At 42.4% G+C, this 20,744-nt stretch overlaps 2 protein-coding genes across 14 annotated transcripts; one reads left to right on the forward strand and one right to left on the reverse strand.

Moving 5' to 3' along the window:
* Hnrnpk (heterogeneous nuclear ribonucleoprotein K) lies at positions 1 to 11,210 on the reverse strand. Of its 8 annotated transcripts, none has more exons than XM_036186832.1 (16): positions 11,075 to 11,210; positions 9,227 to 9,311; positions 8,816 to 8,913; positions 8,101 to 8,157; positions 6,713 to 6,756; positions 5,737 to 5,809; positions 5,057 to 5,128; positions 4,444 to 4,557; positions 4,078 to 4,206; positions 3,472 to 3,776; positions 3,211 to 3,265; positions 3,013 to 3,096; positions 2,618 to 2,633; positions 2,457 to 2,539; positions 1,978 to 2,147; positions 1 to 1,188 (listed from the first exon to the last, which is right to left on the reverse strand). In XM_036186832.1, exons 2-16 carry the CDS (start codon positions 9,282 to 9,284, stop codon positions 1,158 to 1,160), a joined length of 1,389 nt encoding a protein of 462 aa, XP_036042725.1. In that variant the 5' UTR covers positions 9,285 to 9,311; positions 11,075 to 11,210; the 3' UTR covers positions 1 to 1,157. The 8 variants fall into 8 exon arrangements, with proteins under 8 accessions (XP_036042725.1, XP_036042723.1, XP_036042724.1 ...); XM_036186830.1 differs by having other exon boundaries at positions 1 to 1,248; XM_036186831.1 differs by lacking the exon at positions 11,075 to 11,210 and adding an exon at positions 10,747 to 10,847 and having other exon boundaries at positions 1 to 1,248.
* On the forward strand, positions 10,678 to 20,304 carry Rmi1 (RecQ mediated genome instability 1). Of its 6 annotated transcripts, XM_036186824.1 has the most exons (4): positions 10,678 to 11,657; positions 15,620 to 15,703; positions 16,455 to 16,935; positions 18,337 to 20,304. In XM_036186824.1, the coding sequence occupies exons 3-4, from the start codon at positions 16,852 to 16,854 to the stop codon at positions 20,212 to 20,214; spliced, it is 1,962 nt and encodes a 653-aa protein (XP_036042717.1). In that variant the 5' UTR covers positions 10,678 to 11,657; positions 15,620 to 15,703; positions 16,455 to 16,851; the 3' UTR covers positions 20,215 to 20,304. The 6 variants fall into 6 exon arrangements, with proteins under 6 accessions (XP_036042717.1, XP_036042718.1, XP_036042720.1 ...); XM_036186825.1 differs by having other exon boundaries at positions 10,678 to 11,466; positions 15,620 to 16,935; XM_036186827.1 differs by lacking the exon at positions 16,455 to 16,935 and having other exon boundaries at positions 11,153 to 11,466.
* Positions 20,305 to 20,744: the final 440 nt, after the last annotated feature.

Below are 20,744 nucleotides of genomic sequence, written 5' to 3' on the forward strand. Positions count from 1 at the left end.
TAACATCATGGAAGTTTTATTTAGATGTGGATTTTGAACTATCAATACAGATGCCAAGTTACTACACAAAACATCCACAGGAACTTTTTCCATTTGTTTTGAATCGTTCACAAACATTTCCTACATAATTCAACACACAACAGAGAAATGGTACATCTTTTTTTTTTTTCATTGTGCATACAATGGAAAAACAAGTATATATATATTTTTACAAAGTTCAACTAACAAGACACTAGCAGGTTGACAGTTTGTCTACAGGTGAGAAATTATCTAACAAAAATAACCAGATTTACTCAGCATCAGCCACTTCCATAACCAAGTGTTATTCTGATTATTAATAAAGCTCATTGCCCATCAGGCTTCTGGCATATACTTAAGATGGTTAAATTAGCTCTTGTAATATTGCTCCCCACCTTAGTTCTCCACAACTAACACAGAAAACTGTTGAAAAGTATTGGCAAACATTTGCAAAAACAAACAAAATCCCAAGCTTATTATAAGCATGAATATGTGATGGAAATTTAATCAAGCCACATCTTTCCAACCATTGAGAAATCACCCTAACTGAAATTGCCAATATGTTTTGCCTATATCCAAGAGGGGCACTTATATCCAACAGAGGAGCTGAAAATCAAACTTAGCGTTTAGTTTAGGGGTGGGCTGGAAAATTCAACCACCATTTGAAAATTGTCTTAAAAAAAAAAAAAAGACCACCAAAAATAGATTCACTAAATTTATTTTAAAAATCATAAAACGTTTCTTACAAAAGAGCATTACATTCTGCACACTGCTCTGAACAAATGCCAGGGACATGTGGACTATTACTTTCCTCCCTGTCCCACCCCCCCAATGTTACAAGTGACCACAAAGCAAGGTGTTCACAATAATTACACGGGGGGATTTTTTTTAAAACCACCAACAATGAACAAAAAATAAAATTCACTCACTCTGCTGCTGTTTCAAAATTTCAATGTTAGTTTTTTGCATGCCCTCCCCCCAACCCTGTTTGTAAGGAACTAAAACATTACATCTGGTGAACAGCAAAGATTTCACTACACCTCAAATGCAGAACACCTATGAAGCAGAGGAATGTTGGCTTTTTAAACAGAAGCAGATAAAAAAAAAAGATGCAGGACTCCTTCAGTTCTTCACTAGTCTTAGAAAAACTTTCCAGAATACTGCTTCACACTATAAAAAAGAAAAAATATCTTGCATTAGAATCCTTCAACATCTGCATACTGCTTCACACTATAAAAGAAAAGAAAAAAAAGTACGAATTAGAATTTTTGTTCGAAACATCTTAATCAACATTAAGACAATTTCAATGCTAAATTAAATGATAAACACGTCCATTACAATTAGAAGAACTTTAAAGAGCATTAGCAACTATAAATTAAAGCAATGTAAAACTCTAGAAAATGTTAGACAGTAGTAGTGCAGAGTTAAGAAAATGAAACTAGAAGCTGTTAATACTTGGTAGAAAGACAGAGATGCGAGGAAGGTGTGAAATGCTGCGTTTTACAGCACCATCATTATCTGTCCTGTAGAGGTGGCCTGTGCCATATGGCAGACTGTGATTTGTTGTCGTTTTAGTTATCTAAAAACAACAAAATCACTAGTCTTCCACACAGAACTAGGCCAACATCCAATGATTCTTCTACATTTTCTACAGGCTCTGTATAATTTATTACAAGTGGTGGTTTTGGCAGCAGTTTTCACCAGAGAAATGAGAAGTTTGCTTGGTTAAGGCTTCTTCCAGCAAGATTAGTATTGAGTGTCTTCATTTTTAGTAAGAAAACAGAAGAAAATCAAGGCAGAGCTATTAATTAGGATGTTTAAGAGGTTAGATTCCCCAAGTGACGGAAACACCATGGTTTCTAAAAGAAAAATCAATTGGGAAGAAAAGCTTTTTAAAAGGTTTTAGTATATATGTGTATATGTATGTATAATATAACACAAAGGTAAGCTTAAACTGACCTGTTCTGCAGCAAATACTGTGCGTTCTGTATCTGGTCCTGTGTTCCTGTAATAGTAATGATCCGATCTTCGGATCCTTCTAAAGGCTCATCAATTTTGATCGATGCTCCAGACTCATGACGGATTTGCTTAATCCGCTGACCACCTTTGCCAATAATAGATCCAGCCAACTGAAAAGATTTTTAAATACAAGCTTTAGTATTTGACTTTAGTACCTTATAATTATATAGTAATTTATTTAGAAAGCAGTCTTGAGTTCCTTAACTAAACTTTTGATTAGGATATGTGTAATTTAACATTTCCTTAATCAACTAATCAAGAACCCAAACCATCTATTTTTATTGTCACCAGTCTGATGTGAGATTTAACAACCCCCCACAAGTTCTTAAACATCATCTTAACCATAAATTTTAATTCTTTGCTGAATTTACAGAAGCAGCAATCATAACAAAAAAGTCCCCTCAATTAAAAATACTTACATCTTTGGGAATAGTAACTTGTGTGGTAATAATAGGTCCGCCAAGATCACCGTATGAGCCACGACCCCCTGCATAGGAATAATCTGATTTAAATAATGAGCAGTAAGTTCATGTAAGAATAAGTATGAAATAATGTTTTATTTCACAAAGAAGAAACTTACCATATCCAGAACCACCCTAAAAACAAAGGAAAACAAAATTACTTATTTATTTGGTTTTCTTTGAGACAGGGTTTCTGTGTAGCTTTGGTGCCTTTCCTGGAACTCAATCTGTAGCCCGGGCTGGCCTCGGAACTCATGGAGATCCACCTGCCTCTGCCTCACGAGTGCTGGGATTAAAGGTGTGCACCACCACCCGGCCAAAATCACTTATTTTAATATGAAAAAAGCCCCCTCCCCCATAACAACACATATCTAATTTATTCTAGTAAGCAAACTGGAGATTTAGGTGCACAACATTCTAAGAAACTAGAAATTATGTGTATGGGGATATGAAACCAACTATTGTTAATAGGAAAATTAGATTGCAGATCACATTAACACTATTAATACTCAACCTGTGGTTCATAAGCCATCTGCCACTCTGATGGACTCCATGTGTCAATTGCAGAGTCCCAAGTTTCATCAGCACTGAACCCAACCTGTATTCAGACAGAAATACCATACTACTTCAATGGCTATGTAATCTTGCACAAAATGTTTGATTATAAAGTCTCTTACAAAACACACACACCCTTATAAATCAAAATTCTCACCATGCCATCATAGCGGTCTCCAGGCCTTCCTCTTCTGTCATAAGCCATTAGATCTCTGCAAGCATAAAGATGTGTTATAATGTTTATATACTCGCACCAAGACCACCCCATCTACTGCTAAATGAAGCCTCTTTTATTTTCTTTTGGAGTTAAGGGTCGAACCCAGGGCCTTGCGCTTACAAGACAAGCGCTCTACCACTGAGCTAACTCCCCAACCCCATGAAGCCTCTTTTTAATGTTCATGTTTGGCTAAAAGCTTACCCCCCTCTAGGTGGTGGTGGTGGAGGAAGAGGAAGATTCCGAGCTCTGCTGCCACCACGGCCACCTCGACCAGGAGGAGGTGGAGGAGGTCCTCGGCGAGGGCTCATATCATCATAATCTCTTCTAGAGGGAGGCAGGGGACGCCCACCACGAGGAGGTATTCTGTCAAAACCACCTCTTCCACGCATAGGAAATCCCACAGGACGTCCACGACGGTCATCAAACATCATTGTAAAACCACCATAATCATAGGTTTCATCATAAAAGTTGGGATCATAAGGTTGTGCACGTCCTTTGATGGGAGACTAAAAACAGAAACACAGCACTTTAAAGACTGAAGTAAAAGAGCTTTTGGTCTTATCAAACCATTTCAATTATCAATTAATCTCAATGGTAACAGAGGCAGCAACGGGAAAAGGCAATGATGAAAAGGACTTTAACAATACTAAGGAGACCATTATTACCCCTAGGTTATGTCTGAAAAAGCAGGCAACACATAACTCCCAGGGAAATGTCAAAATTAAATACTGCCATATTTGTTTCATGACAATGAATGCAAAGCAAAGCAAAACCAAAGCAAACCAAACGAAAAACCCCCAAAGATACCTCAGATATAAGGTCAAGGATGATCTTGATGCACTCTACAACCCTATCAGGTTTTCCTCCAATAAGAACAACTCTGTCAGTGGAGTGAGGGCAGCATTCCTGGAAAAGCTTGATTGTTGTCTGAGTGTTCTACAACACATTTACAAAAACAAAGTTCATTAGAGGAAGTTAACACATTAAATAAAATTCATAGGCTCCCTAGTTCAGACAGGAACCCAATTACTCCCAATATAACAACAACAACAACAACAAAAGTAGTCAACTAAACAGCACCAGAAATGGTTTAATAGAACAACTTAGTTTTGTTACTTTAAGAACCAACCCTGGATAGAAAATTAAATCCAGCAAGGAACAAAACAGTCTTACTTCTCGAAGTTCTTTAATTTTAGCACCTTTGACACCAATAATTCCTCCTGCCAGACTTTGATGAATCAACAGTCTCAACTCGCAGTCAAAGTCACTTCCTTTATAGTGCTGGTACTGTGGAGGGGGGAATACACAATTTTACTCTCTTATAAGTATCTTCCCAACACACTATCAGCTTATGTTTAAGCATACCATAATGCACTGTTGCAGAAAGCAACCTGAATTAGTATCTCAATAACTTTACCAGTTATGTGCTTATTATCCTCAATAGCCAGGCCCAAAAAGGACAATCTGCACCACCTTAAAAAACTATTTTATTTTCAGGTCCTGCAACACCATACCCACACTGCAGCCATTTAGCATGTCGCTGTTACCACAAAATTATTAACATTCAAATAACAGCATAATAAAAATGACTGCAAAGCACTTTGCAAATGTAGTTAATTCCCACTGCAGCATGGAGCAGGGTCAACAGTGAGTTGTAAGACCATTCATATCTCATATTTTTAAGCCTTTTTCTATAGAGATGGGAAAAGCACACTATGTTAAAAATAAATCGATCCTATGGGCCAGGCTCCATACTTCAGTGGGGTTCAATGGCACTATGACATACATTTAAGCATTCCACAGCATCAGATTCGAGCGGGAGCTGGCTGGTTGCAGTGGGTGATGGCAACTGCAGGCCCTGAAAGTAGAAAATAAGAATAATAGGTTAAGTGTCTAGCGTGATCAGGCTATTGTCGCATATATTGGTAAAGCTACTACAACATATTTTTAAAGTCTATTATTAATCCAGATTATTTAACAGTAAAATCCAACATAAAACCCTTTCTCCACCCACTAAATGTTTACATAGACTCCAGCAGCCCTGGGTCCGTTGCCTCCTGTCTAGAGAAGCCCTAAGACATGTTCCTGACTTAAGATAGACTATAAACCTGGAACTGAACAAACCCTTTATTGTCACTTAAAAAAAAAACTTGTTATATCTAATTATATAATTATATCTAATCTGCCCATTACATCTCAACATTGTTAGTTTAAGGAAACAGATTCTAAAACCAAGGCCTTTAAAATACATGCTAAGTCATTATACATGACCAGGTAGTTACTACTCCAGGAGTGCCCAGCCTGAATTCAAAATACTACAGAATCCTACATACTCTGTGAAGATTTTGCTGCTACAAAACTGTCGTATTTCTTTTCCCTCTCCCAGTGCACCCCAATAAAACTTAAACATCAACTCTCATCTTGCCAAGCTTTAAAGAAAAAAAGAAAGAAAAAGAAGAAACCTACCTCTTCCAAGGTAGGGATGATTTTCTTCAGAATTTCTCCAATCGTTTCAATATCAGCACTGATACTCAGTATGCTGCCAAATATCAAATACCACATAATACAAAAAAGTGGAAAAGAAAAGTGAGTTTTGTCATCAGCAGCCATAAACTTTTAGAGAAGTAACATCATAATTACTTAGTAGTCCCCATTTAAAGTAGCCTATTTATGAATTTCATACATGCATTTTATTTTTATGCCCAATACAGACATAACATTATTAGAAGACTTTGAGAGTGAGAGAGTGAGTGAGAGAAAGAGAGAAAGAGAGAGAGAGAGAGAGAGAGAGAGAGAGAGAATGGGCTGCTGGAAGGGCTCAGATTAAGTGGCAATAATCGACCAGAATTGAAGCAGAGTTGAATTCTCATGTTCCCCGCCACCAAGTTAAGGACACCCTCACTGTTACATTGGTAATACTGGCACACCTTCTCTTGGGTAAAGGGGACTATGCAAGTGGTGAACACTGTATCTGGAGTAAGGTTATGGATACCAGTTAGAAATTAGACTACTAATGGGCTCTGCAAGAAAACAAATACAAATGCAAGACAAAACAAAGACAATACAAATGAGAAGTGAAGGAAAAGTGAACCAGTTAGCGTTTCATCAGAAAAAATTATGAACAGACAATGTTTGGGAAGCAAGGTGGGCCACAAAGACAGAGCGAGAGACTATTTGGCTAACAGTTTGATTTACAATGCAGCAAATATGCAACACTTGAAGCTGTGCTCCTTCCATTGAAATAAAATTAGTGGATCGTTTGGGTGGGCAACTCACGGTCAAAGTTCAGTGACAAAAGGACTTAATGGGGAAAATAAGACAGAAACTTGAAAAACAATACACCGGTCTAAAGGGGATACTATTTAATTATATAAAAGGCAGGTAATAAAATACATTTCTCTCTTTCTAATCAGGCAGTGAGGCATAAACTGTTGGGACATACCGCTCGGGGCCACTGCTGTCTGGGACTGAAACACTGGCATTGTACTGCATTGGTCATTGGCGTTCGTGGATGTTGGCATTGGGCATGGGCATTCAATCAGAAGTTGTCAAGTATTGTACCCGTTTGGCAACGAGCACATTTTTGGGCATAGCCAACCAGGGTTTTCACATGGGCGTTCAGGGGCGGATGGGCCAACGTCATGGTGGGCAACGCAGGGGTAAGTCGATCCAGTACATGGGCAACGGAGATATATGGCCAAAAAAACAAGGAGAGGGAAAAGGGGGAAAAGCAATAAATTTTAATTTAATACAAACTATACTCATACTCTCAATTAATGAAACAAGCTTAAGTTGTTCTGAAGACTAACACAATAATGGACTTCTCTATACCTGACTGTGGCTTAACATTTAAGGACCTTAAATGATGGTTCTAGTTTTGTTTTGTTTTTTAATGTTTCAGTAGCAGGCTGGCTCGTGAGGGTAGACACAAAACCTGTCATGACTCAAAAGTTTACTGAAATTCTTGAGGAAAATGGGGAAATAACCCAGATAATTATACAGAACATCTGGATTAAGAGGAAAAAAGAGGTTCAAAGACAACAAAAACTCCCACACCAAACCCCCAACTAGTAAGATTGTTCTGGTTTCATGAGATGTAAAACACATTCCTGTATCTCATAAGCAGGCTTATAAAAATTAAAACAAAATTTAAAGTTTATAGCAATCAAGAGAAACACAAAGGTCTGTTACAGAGAGAAAAATGAAATACTGTTAGGTATTCAACAAGGTTATTTGCCTTAATTTTACCAAGATAAACATTAAGAAATTTTGGTGTAGTCAAGTTCTAGAAATACACACACAACACTTCTGGTGCTGCCAACATTTAATGTGTCTAATCACAAGAGTCAACCCACTATAAATTATGAAGACTCAAATTCCAGGCATAGTTTCGATTGCCAAGATTAATCTGTTAACCACGTTTAAAAATCAGTTAACATGAGCTCCATGTTGCAAGCTATGGAACAGATGAATTTTTTTTTTTTTTTTAAAGAAAATAAGTTGGTTTTTATAAGCCATCTTCAACGGCTTTCAGTAATGGTTCCCTCTCACACATACAAGAGGAATGATGCAATTAAGAGTTTTTATACTTAGTCTCTATTTCTAATTAAGATGTTTTATTTTATTTGAAGTGAATTAATTTGAAGGGCCTTATCAGAAAATGAAAAGATTTTATTATTTACGTTCCACCTTAATCAGGGCTTTACAGGAATCATCTATATAACCATTAATTATTACAAATGGTTTGTAGCTGCATTCAGTGACTTCTAAGATGTGAACCTTTAAAAGTCTAGAAACCCACAACTGCTTGTTTAGTACTTTAATACTTACGTCTGTACGGAGAGCCTTAATATTCTTGCCTCCTTTTCCAATCACTGCCCCAGCATTCTGGAATAGACAAAAACACAACAACAGAAAAACTTCACCTTGCATTTCTATAACATTAACATTTCCACCCCTATCTTTTAAACTTTAACAACAAATCTACTTCAGAATGAGTGGAAACCAAGATTCTACTTCCTGAGTATGAATAATTTTACAGTAGATTGTTGGAATATTTACAACATCAGACACGAGTGTAAAATTCCTAGAAAGTATAGATTACAAAAAAACCAAGTACAATCTACGCAGCAAATACTTATTGTGACTCGAACAAAGTTATAAGGTAACCTAAGTAAACTAGTTCCCCAGGGAAACAAAACTAACCAATACCTAAAAATTCAATGCCTAGAGTCCTGCTCATTCATTAACTTCATCTTTGGTGGACCCTGGTAATAGGGCTTCTCACCTTCCAAACTCCAGCACCACCCAGAGTTCCGAAGTTTTTATAATGAACCAAACCAACTAAATGGGAAAGTACAAATCCCTGTACTCAAAAAGGCAGATGATCAAGTGTTCCAGGCCAGCCTCACCTATCTATATAAGATCCTGTTTCAAAACAAATCTACAAAACTTTAATATAAGCTCTAAAAGCTTCCCAGGAAGCCAAATTCAGGGCTTAAAGTGAAACATTTTAATTTAAGACAACAAAATGTTGTATTTATACCTTGCTCTGAAGCAAAATGCGCAGTTCAACCATCTCATCAGTATTTCTAGATCTTTTAAAGGCTTGCTCCTCTTCCATATCTTCTGCAGGGCGTTTACCTAGAAATTAAATTTGTATTTTAAATTAGAAATATCCACAAGAAAGGGCAGTTTAAATTATATTTTAAAATCCCTGCTATTTTCTAGGTCTTTTCCCTTTGTAACAAAGATTATAAATACTTCAAAGGATTAAAAATTTGGGTATAAGACAAGGTTACTTCTTATCCATAAAAACCAAGAAGTAACAGAATCTCAAGACTATGGAATTATAATTATGTATGAGATAACTACAGCACATACAAACTACTGTGATACTGAAATTAACACATGTATGTATAATGTATAATCGCGTATAATTAAAATATCTTCTCACCAAATTCACCATTGGTTTCGGTGTTGGGGAAGGTTTCTTCTGGCTGCTCGGTCTCCATTTTCTTGAATTAAATGGATACACCAATCTGTAAAACAAAGAAGCTAGTTCACTTGGCTTATGGGAAAGCAAACACTATCTTGCTTAAAATCTTTAAAAGGGATTCCACTTCCAGAACACACACACACCCCTTTGAACAGCAGAACTGACACCCTAGGGCTACAACAGTCTATAAAAACCAACAGAAATTAGGTTTGCCTTTCATTATTTAATACTAACTAATACTGGGGTCCCAGGTCTCATTTGAGGAAGCGGAGAACCAGGTGTGGTAGATTCCTATAGACTGAGACTGTCAGTGAATGAAACACAGCACCCAACTACCTCCATCATCATTCCCGCAAAGCAATTAATAAGCCCGTCTGCAACAACTTCATTTCATTAAAACTGCAAAGCCAGCCAACCAAAAATTTTGCTCACAAAACTAATTCTCGAAAAGACCTCACCTTATCACAAAATTAGTCAAGTATTATTGTAAGACTAGTAGTAACTGAAATTTACTTATTTTTGGTTGACAACACCATTCAATGAAATCTGCCGAGTCTACGAATATGGCAAATACAAAGCTGCTTTCAGCGTCCACAGGGAGAAATCAAAAGCCCTGATTAAGGACCAGGCTCAAAATACTGCCACTATCCACGAAAGCTAGCGGAGCCTTTAACCACCAACACCACCATGATTTTAAATGCTGCCAAATAGGCTACAATTCCCAACAGTCCCACCCCTAACACACGCCCAAAGCCCGCCAGAGCGCCCTAACGTGAGGCCGTACCGCGGCCACCGCACAAGTGCCCCAAGTCAAGGCATCACACTCAGGCCGCCGCCTCGCCACTCGGCCTGCAGCCGCGCCGGCCAATAGCCTCGGGCGGCGAGACAGCCCGCGCCCCGCAGCCGCCGTCCCCGAAGCCCGCACGCCGCCCTCCTGCCCACGGCCCGGCCCTCGGGAGCTCAGCCCGCCGCCGAGCGCGCCGCGCCGCGCCTCACCCGGATCCGACAGGAAATGGCGGCCCGCGTAATGGCGACTACGCGCGACTAGGCGGAGCCGCGCGAGCCCCCTCCCCCACCCAGCACGCGGGCCCGCGGGCTCGTCCCCGCACCTCCCCCCCCGCCGAGACAAAGCCGCCGCCGCCGCCGCCGCCGAGCCCTCGGCCCGGCCCGGGCCCACGCCGCGCAGGGACAAAGGGGCCGCGGAGGCGCCGCGCCCCGCGCCGGCCCGCGCCCCTCCCACCCCGGCGCCCGCGCCCCGCGCCCGGCCCTGTGCAGGCCTCTCCTCACGAGCGCCCCGCACGCCAACTGCAGAGGCACGCTCGGGGAAATGGCGGCGGTGGGGGAGGGGAGGCCGGGCGCCGTTCCCGGCGGGCGGGCGGGCGGGCGAGCGCGCGCCGGCCGGCCCCAGCCCCTCCCGGCCGCCGAGCGGGGGTTCCGGCCCCGCTCCACACGCGCGCGGCTCGCCCGGCCCCGCTCACCGCGCGAGTCCGCCGTTGCCTCCCGGCCGCGCCGCCTCCGACGGTGGGTCACAGCTAGACAGAGAACGAGGGCCAACCCCCTCCCGCCTCGGCGTCGCGCCCCATTGGCTGCCCAGGCTTCGGCGGTGGTGCGAGGGCGCAGCGATTGGCCCGAGGCCGCGTCAATGACGGCGCCGAGAACCCCGCCTTCCGCCGGCGACTCCCTTCGGGCTGCAAGGCCGCGGGCCTGAGAAAGCCCGGGCTTGGGGACAGCCCGAGCCGCCATCCCCGGACGCCATCCCGCTCCCCGGACCCGCCACCCCCGAGGCCCAGCCGCCCCGATACCTACAGGCCGCAACCGAGAGAGAGGCGAGCACGACGGCGACGTCCGTGCAGCGGAGAAACAGAGGATAATGGCGTCTGCAGCGCTGTCGCCTGGAGCGCCCTCCTCCTTTCTCGTTCGCGCACTCCGGAGTGAGGGGGAGGGGAAGAGGGGCACTCCTCTCGCGAGATTTGAAATGGCTGTTCACGTGTGTCGGGAGGGGGCGGCACAAGGGTGTTTCCGAGCCCCGAGGGCGTTTTGTGGGCTTGGAGGAGGGACGCCGGTGCGCGCCAAATTGGTTGGTAAGAAGTGGAGGGAGGAGAAAGGCCCCCGAGCGGCAGAGGACGCTTAGCGGCGCACGGCGGCCGGTTGTGTCCTCTCGGATCGCGCAGCTGAGCCAGCCAAGGCGGGATGGCCAGGTCGGTGCTCGGCCGGGGTTCCACAGCTGCCCCGGCGTCTCCCCTGCACGCCCCAGCCCGCAGCGCGCCGGCCCTGCGAGGCCTGCCTTCTTCACGTGGCTGTAATTCGCCGAGAGGAACCTGGAGTCACTTTCGTGCCGGTCCCGCACCGTGCCGACCGCAGAACACGACGCCGACTCCCGCGCGGCGGGGTAACGCCTTCACCCTCAGGGAAGGGCCAGCCTAGGTGCTTCCTCCACTGCCCCCAGCTCTTGCTGAGACGTCCAGATGTCGGGCTGTGGAAGTAGTCGCTCGTTAGTGAGGGTTTTGTGCTGCCGGTTTCAGAACGTGTATGCCAGCACCCTTTTACTTAGGTGACAGAAGAAAACCTGGAAGTGAGGGTGGTAGATGAGGCCGGCCTTGAACTCACAGATAATCCACCTGCTCCTGCTTCTCATATGCAGAGATTAAAGGTGTATGCCACCATGCCTGGCCCGTTTTTAATTTTTTGGTTTTCTTGAGACAAGATCTCACTATGTAACTCACAACCACCTCCCTCTACCTCCAATTCCCAAGGGTTGGGGATTAAAGGCGTGTATCACCACACCCCAGCAAAAGTTAACTCTTTTTTCTTTTTTGTAAGTAGTGATGAATGGGAATCTAAAGGAAACTATACTGGAACTATCTTGACTAGACTAATGAAAAGTTACTTTCTCTAGACTCCATTATGGGATTGTTAATGCCCTCAGCTACATCCATTTGCTTTCTTTTCTTCTTTTAGGTTTTCTCTTTGAGTAACTAAAAGTTTGTCTCTTCTCCATCCTTCATTTTCTCTTTGAAGTTGGAAGTTTTCAATTCATTATCAAAACCGCTGCTCAGGATTAGATATGCAGCTCAGTGGCATAGCACTTAGGCTGTGGAGGCCCTGGATTTGGGTGGCACAACAAAGCCTGTGCCAGTTTGCTTCATTTAGTGGCTCCTGGGTATACCAGGAGTTAATGGTTAGATTGTATAGTCTAATGATTTAGTGTCAATTTGGAACACGTATTACTTGACTGTAGGATTTAGTATAATTGGAACTATACAGTAGCTAGTTGGAATAATAGTTAAAATACTATATAGGTACCAAATCCGGCATTCTGTATTGTATGCCAGAGTTTGTGCTGGCAATTTAATGCTTATCACAGTTCTGTGAAAAAGTTGTGGTTATCTTTGTTTTATGGATGTGGTTGTTCATGCCTTTAACCCCCAGCACTTGGGAGGCAGAAATGGGTGGATTTGTGAGTTCAAAGTCAGCCAAAGTTAAACTAAGAAAAAGAACAAACACAAAAAAACATGAGGGGTGGGGCAGATGAGATAGATCAGTGGGTAAAGGTGCTTGATGCCAAGGGCAAACTCGTTGTAAATTCCATCCCCAGAATCCATATGGTGGATGGAGAGAACTGACTCTCAAATCGACCTCTAACTTCCGCATGGATGTGTGTGTACATTCACACATAATACAAAAAAAATTGAGGATAAGAACCATATCCATGGCTGTATAACAGGTGGGTTGCAGACTCCTAAATGGAATTTTCTTTCACTTTTCCAGTTTTGGAGGATACACAAACAGCTCCTGTTTTTTCCAGCCCTGATTATTTGGGGGTGGTGGTGGGTGGTGAGTGCCTTCTCAAAATTTAGAAATGACCTTGAAGTCTTTAACAAGCTACAACGGACTTAAATACATCGTGTGTGTGTGTGTGTGTGTGTGTGTGTGTGTGTGTGTGTGTGTGAGAGAGAGAGAGAGAGAGAGAGAGAGAACATGAATACATGTCATACAAGTGGAAGTCAGAGGGCAGCCTTGTGGAGGAGTTGGTTCTCTCTTCTACCATGTGGGACCATTGAATTCAGTCATTACTCTTAGTGGCAGGTACCTTTATCTGCTGAGCTATCTAAAACTTTTATTTTTTAGATGAAAATAATATGCATATAGTGGATATAAATCTTTGTCAATGTTTTAGGATCTCAACTATTGTCACATACACTATCTAGGGATGGTACTTTTCCATTAAAAGAAAATTGAGGCTGATTGAAAATTAATCATTGAGCCAGATGCCTAAACCTTTCTGACAAGTAATAGAACTTTTCTACTTTGTTCTCTTCTGTTTCATTCTTAGTAGTTGGGATTTAGAATGGAGATTTGTGCAAACAGACAAACCTGTCAGGCACAAAGGTTAATGAAAATTTTTTCTTACCATAAAAGTTAAGTTCTGTAATTTTATATATGGCTGTTATACTAAGAAAACATGAACGTGTTTTCATGTCATTAAATAGTCCCTAAAAACCTCTTCAGTGCTGGGTGTGGTGGCTCATGCCTTTATTCCCAGCACTTGGGAGGCAGAGGCAGGTGGATCTTTGTGAGTTCGAGGCCAACACAGAGAAAACCTGTCTCAAAAAAAAAAAAAAAAAAAAAAAAAGAAAAGAAAGAATAAAAGAAAAACAAAACCCCCCTCTCCCAAAAAACCCCCTTTGAATTCTAGAAGGATGGTTTGGGGGTTCAAAACATATTGATTGCTCTTCCAGAAGAATAGAGTTTAACTCCTAACTACTTGTAACTCCAACTCCAGGGGACCTGACACTTCACCTTCTTGGGCACCTGTGCTCATGTGCGTATACTCAGACACTTAAAATTTAAAAAAAAAAAAAAAAATTGAGGATTACAAAGCCTTCTATTTCGTGGACATAATGTAGATTTTTTCTAGATAACATTAAAAACTCCTGTAATATAAAAACATAGATAAACATTAAGATAAATGTTCTGATATCTTTTCTCTTTTTCCTCCTGCCTTTCCTTCCCCCCTTTTGTAAATCCTAGAGTTTGAACCCAGGGCTCTAGAGCTAAACCTTGTTCTTGCCTTTATTTCTGATTGTTGTGTTGCTTTTTTTGTTTTGTTTTGTTTTTTCTGTTTGTTTGCTTTTGGAGACAGGGATTCTTTCTCTGTCCCTGGTTGTTCTGGAACTCGAACTCAGAAGATCTACTTGCTTCTGCCTCTTGAATACTGGGAGCTACCATGCCTGGCTTCTTTTAATATTGGTTCTGGAAAGTTTATATCCCACACACAGGTTATAAACTTAATGTTAAGAGACATCTTTTCCAAAGTTGTTTTTCTTCTGTACTGAGGAATTCTTAAGACTCTGAGGCTGTTATTTGTCTCTCAGCAAATGGAAATGGTGCTGTCCTAGCTAGCCTTTCCTTCTGAGCTGTTATCTGCTGTGACTGTGGTGATACAATTCTATAAGAGTAGGGGTATGCCTAATGAAAAGCAAGTGGGGTCCCTATTAGTATTTCGGTATCTGTACTATACTGGCCTGCCCTTAGGGTCCTGACAGGATGCATCCTCAGCTGTAGCTACTAAGAGCACACCTGTGTGCATTTGCCATTCTCCTTATAAAAGGTGGGCCTTGCTCACCCGTCTCTTTCTCTTCCTTTGCTCTTGTCCCCAGGGACTGGTCTCTGCTCCCTTCTCTGCCCCTTCTCTCCCCTCCCCTCAATAGGCCTCCCATGTGGGCCCTGTTGTATGGTTTGATTCTTTCTTCTGCCATTTTTAAGGGCAATTGCCACCAAGCCTGAAACCATGGTTTTGACTGGAATCTACCTGGTGGAAGGAGAGAACCAACTCCTGCAAGTTGTGCTCTAACCTCTGCATGGTACCATGGTACACATGCTCTCCCTCCAGACACACAAGAAATGGTAGTGTGTTACCAGAGTTTCCTTTGAACTGCTCCATCACACTGCATTAATTTACTTTTATTAATTTTCTTCTACCTTAATTTTCATAGTAGCCTGATGAGTTTAGTAATGAAATAAGAGAGTAACTTTCAACAGCTTGTTTCTGTTTATTTCACTCTATACTCCCCCTCATTGCCACCCACCCCCCCAGACAGGGTTTCTCTGTGTAGCCCTGACTGTTCTGGAACTCGCTCTGTAGACCAGGCTGGCCTCGACTCACAGAGATCCACCTGCCTCTGCCTCCCAAGTGCTAGGATTAAAGGCATGTGCTACCTCCGCTTGGCTACATTCCCATTTTAAGCCTATATTATTTCCATTTTACCTTGTTAAGAAGTTCCCAGAACCATGTGATCATCATACTCTTACCTTCATTTTAGAATCCTTACTGCTCCTGTTTTCCCTCAGGGTCATTTCTCTGCAGTAAAGGTTTTGAGTACTCCACTGGCTCCACTTGAAATCTTGTCATCAGATCTCATGTCCTGCAAAGTGGTAAGTTTTTTTACAGACATGTTAAACCTTAGATAAGTTCTACCTCTTAAGTAAAGATACTTATCTTCATCTCTGAAAGGAGCAGATATATAGATATATGATTTGTCTTTAGTACTTTGTTATTGCATTATTATACTGAGAAAGACAGATTTAAGTATTCCTGACAACACAGTTGAAAATATTTAGGCAAACAAGACTTCTCAACCAGAGCTAGGTGGCCAACCATAGTCATAAATTTTAATAGAGTTAAAATATGAAGTTAATTATAGATATTTAAAAAACCTAGTGAACATTATTTGAGTAAAATTTAAATTAATAGAATCTGATTATTTGGAAAATGAAGATGGAGCTGCTGGTCACTGCAACCTGAGCATCAGGCTCCTCAGGCTTCAGGCTCTTGGCGGTGGCTGAGGCAGCTGTAGCTTTGGCCAGGGCCTTGATCTCTCCCAAGAGTGGGAGCTCTGGTGCCTCGCTAGCCTGGTGAGGCGAGACCTGGCTGTGAGGAACAGCATGAGAGCAGTGCTAGCTCCTGGCAGCTACCATGACTGGGATCATCCTGAGTGCTGGAAGGCCCCGAGACAACATCAAAGCACCATGAGGTAGGAAGTGAGTAAGTAGATGGTGAAGTGATGGGAGAGAAAGAAGTGAGCAGGTAGGTAGTAGAGAAATAGAAGGTGAGTGGTTGGTGTGCTCTGAAGTGAGACTGTAAAGGAGACTTGAAGGTGGTTTCTCTTCTTGCCCCATGGAAAAGGTGAAATACAATGCCCATCAAGAGAGCCAGTAACAAACACAAGTACTAGTGAGCTCACGAGTCTTCCTTTGAGAAAACTGACCGCTGTATGAGTCGCTGTGACTCCCAGAGCTGCATCATAGCCCAGGCAGAAGAGGAGACCTGCAGAATGGAGACCACATCTGGCTGGAAATGCTCTGCTGTTTACTTCTCATCATTGGTTGTAGTAGTGGTTCAACTATGAGACTGGGCAACTCTGTGTTGAATTTCAGTTTTACTGTGCTGCGTCTAACTTTGGCCAGAGACTTATTTCCTTTGGAAGCTTTGGACTGGACAAACACTTGACACCCAGAGGCCTCATCCACTGCCTTGCAAAAGCACAAGCCACAATTACTGTGTGCAAGTATGGGGTGGAGAGATGGGAGAGAAAGAAGCAGAACAGCTTGAGCATTATGAAGAGAGGCAGGTCTGGAGCCACGAGGGTGGAGAGAAACAGCCCAATGTGAGTAGCCTGTGATGAAGTCCTGGCCCATGCTGCTGCTGAGGGTCATGTCTGGCTCCGTGGCCATATAGCAACAGGGGTCTGTGTCAGTGTTCATGGCCCATGTCACCACCAAAGGCTGTGTGGATAACCCTGGTCTGGACTGCTGCCTTGACCACATTGACATCCAAGGACTGCAGAGTTGGCTCCACCTCTCACCATCTGCCGCACTTGGAGAGTGGGCCCTGAACCTTGCCTAGACAACACAGTAGGGCTAGCCCTAGTGGTGGGGTTGAGGGTGATGCCTTCCCCCTGTTCTCTCCTGCCCCTCACTTGGGCAGCTTGGTAGAGCTGACCCAGTTGGTGAGGGTGGGGGGATGGGAGGTGTGCATATGGGGTGAGCTAGCTCTGCTATTTGTCGTGCATTGGTGTGTGCAAGAGAGAGATGCCCCTCCCTTTACTCCTTGCCACCTATGACAGGTGGGAGAGTTGGCCTGGAGTCATGAGAACAGGAGAGTGGGCCCTGCACCTCACCTGGACAACACAGTAGAGCTGGCACTGGTGGTATGGGTTGTTGGTGTGCCAGCCGGAAGGGCAGATCTGGCTCCACCCCTTGCCTGCATTAGATGAGCTAGCTGGGGCACTGCTGGAGAGCTTACCCTGGTGGTGAGGATGCAAGCAAGCTAGCAGGCTGACCAACTAAGCTACCACCCAAGTCTAGATCCAGAGCTGAGTTGGCCTGCCCCAATGCCCATCCCATCTGTGGATTGCTGGAGCACATGAAGGGGCTGGTCCTGCAGATCCAAAACTGCAGAATCTCTAAGATACAGGGCAGCAAAAAGAATATCTGAGAAGAGTCCCAAGTGAAGATCCAGCATCGATAGTGTAGCAGAAGCCAGAGGCCTCGAACCAACCAATGACTCATTGCAATGAGCATTTGCAAGTAAAATATAGACTAAAGGGAGGAAAGAAGAATCTGATTATTATTTTTAGAAAACAGTATATATAGTAATGACTGAATATCTTTCAAGAATCTGACACATACACTTTATTATACAATTTTCAAAGGCCTGTAAGACAGATGGTGATACTGATGAAAATACTGAGTTAAAAAAGTTAAAGTATTGGCATTTGGTCATGTAGCCTGTACCCTGACAGAGCTAGCTCATAAACATTTTGTTTTTCTCATACTATCTGAGTACTTCTAAAGTTTGAGTTTCAGCAGGGTAGAAAGTCAAGGATTTTTTTAATGCTGGAGAGAGAAAAAGTGTAAAGGGTGTAGTAATTAGGCCTATCTGTGTGAGAGTTATAGGTGCTGTATGTAAGTATATTAAATCACTCTGTTTTCAAGTGGACAGATATGCTCTTATTTAAAAGAAATGAGTGTAACTTTAAGTGTACTGAATCTCTTTTTGTTTTCAGGTGGATTTGTTTAAAGAAATGAGTGTATCAAGTGCTGTGTTGAGAGTTGAAACTTGGCTTTTGGCAACATGGCATGTTAAAGTGCCTCTAATGTGGCTGGAAGCTTGTGTTAACTGGATCCAAGAAGAAAATAATAACGCTAATTTGAGCCAAGCACAAGTAAATAAACAAGTGTTGGAGCAATGGCTTCTTACTGACCTGAGAGACTTAGAACATCCTCTCTTACCTAATAACATTTTAGAAACTCCAAAGGGAGAACTGAATGGATTTTATGCTCTACAGATCAATTCCTTGGTTGACGTAAGTCAGCCTGCATATTCCCAGATACAAAAGCTGAGAGGAAAGAATACAACCAATGATCTAGTTTCAGCTGAAACACAGATTACTCCAAAACCATGGGAAGCAAGGCCTTCACGGATGCTGATGCTGCAGCTCACTGATGGTGTCACACAGATTCAAGGGATGGAATATCAGTCTATTCCAGCTCTCCATGGGGGTCTTCCTCCAGGTACAAAAATTTTGGTTCATGGATGCGTTTTGTTCCGTCTTGGTGTTCTCTTGTTGAAACCAGAAAATGTGAAGGTGTTAGGAGGTGAGGTAGATGGTCTTTCAGAAGAATATGCTCAAGAAAAAGTACTTGCAAGATTAATTGGTGAACTTGATCCTACAGTCTCAATCATACCAAATAATTCTGATCACAGTTTGCCCAGAGTTCCAGGGGGGTTAGATCCTATTTTGGGACCTTCAGATGAAGAACTCTTGGCAAGTCTTTATGAAAGTGAAGAGCCTGCAGCAGATAATGACGCATCTGTGGAAGGAAGCCGTTTCGGCACAGGCAGTTCCTCAAATACTACTCCCACGAGTCAGCCTAGTTTTGAGCCAGGATGTGATATTTCTTCAAGGCAAAAGGAGAAGCCACCAAACCAATCTGTGCCTTTCACTGATGGAGAGTTTGATGACTTTTCACTGGAAGATGCCTTGCTCTTAGAAGAAACTGTGCAGAAAGAACAGATGGAAACAAAAGCATTGCAGCCACTAACTTTGAAGAAAAACACAGACAAATGTATAGAGATATTTTCACATAAACCTAATACTCTGAACCACACTGCTTTGATTCATAAACAAGGAAACAAGAATTACAATGAAAAAAAGTTATCTGAACAAATAATTGATGAAGACACATTTTTTGGCTGTCCATCTGCTAGAGTCCATCATAAGAGATTCTTAGCCCATGATTTTACAAATGACAGCAAGACTTTGGAGGTAGATAACACAACAAAACTAAACATTGACAGTTCAGATGAGCATTGCTTAAGTAATACAATGTTAAATAGAAAACTAGGAACCTGTCTATCAGAAAAGAGTTCAGAGATTTCTAATGAAAATGACTACCCTTTACAGGCTTGTTCTTCAATATCATTTGAAAATAATACTGATCTTTATATTGGCATGGACTTAAATTCTCCACCCTTTATCTATTTGTCTGTTCTAATGGCCAGAAAGCCAAAGGAAGTTACCACTGTGAAAGTCAAAGCATTTATTGTCACTTTAACTGGAAATCTCTCAAGCTCTGGGGGCTCTTGGGGTGTAACTGCAAAGGTTTCTGATGGTACGGAATATCTAGATGTAGATTTTATAGATGAAATACTTACCAATATGATAGGGTTTTCGGTACCAGAAATGAAACAATTAAAAAAGGACCCTCTTAAATATCAAAAATTCCTAAAAGGATTACAAAAATGTCAACGAGATCTGATAGACTTGTGTTGTCTAATGACTATTTCATTTAATCCTTCTTCATGGAAAGCCGTGGTTCTTGAATTGCAGGATGTTGGTGTGGAGCACCTTGAGAACCTAAAGAAGCGGCTGAATAAATAATTTGCTAAAATATTATTGGAGTACACTAATTTTTGGAATTCTGTAAAAGAAGAAAAAGCTTCACAGCTTAAAAATGAGTGAGATGGTTCAGTGGTTAAAGAGACTTTCTGCCAAGACTGAGGACCTGAGTTTGATCCCCAGGTCCCTTGGGCTGAAGGAGAGAAACAACTCCCAGACTCTGTTGTTTGTCCTCCACACATGCAGCATAGAGTTCATACACACACACACATATACACACATTTAAAAAATAAAAGGTGTTTAATCAAAATGTATGTGTAAGGGTATTTTTGGTTTGGTGATGCTGGGCCAGTGTCTTGTAATGCTATCATAAAGCCACGTCTCTAGACCCTTGATTCTCCCCCCTCCCCCCTTCCTGGAAACAGGATCTCATAGTCCCAGGCTGGCCTCCAGCTCTCTTGTATAGCTGAGAGTAACCTTGAGCATCTAGTCTCTGGCCTCCATCTCCCAATTGCTAGACAAATACTCTACCAACTTGTTTGCTAGGCAAATGCTCTGCCAACTGAGCTTCA

The sequence above is a fragment of the Onychomys torridus genome, chromosome 5, assembly GCF_903995425.1.
Source record: "Onychomys torridus chromosome 5, mOncTor1.1, whole genome shotgun sequence".
In the NCBI taxonomy this organism is placed as follows: domain Eukaryota; kingdom Metazoa; phylum Chordata; class Mammalia; order Rodentia; family Cricetidae; genus Onychomys; species Onychomys torridus.

What these genes read in the sequence shown, in the direction of transcription:
- Hnrnpk (XM_036186830.1), bottom strand. Translation starts at nt 9,284, where the DNA reads ATGGAGACCGAGCAGCCAGAAGAAACCTTCCCCAACACCGAAACCAAT. An exon ending in AAATTAAAGAACTTCGAGAA is followed by an intron (nt 4,207 to 4,443) that starts GTAAGACTGTTT and finishes AATGTGTTGTAG; the next exon opens with AACACTCAGACAACAATCAA. An exon ending in CCACCACCACCTAGAGGGGG is followed by an intron (nt 3,266 to 3,471) that starts GTAAGCTTTTAG and finishes TTATGCTTGCAG; the next exon opens with AGATCTAATGGCTTATGACA.
- Rmi1 (XM_036186823.1), top strand. An exon ending in ATCTCATGTCCTGCAAAGTG is followed by an intron (nt 15,704 to 18,336) that starts GTAAGTTTTTTT and finishes TTTTGTTTTCAG; the next exon opens with GTGGATTTGTTTAAAGAAAT.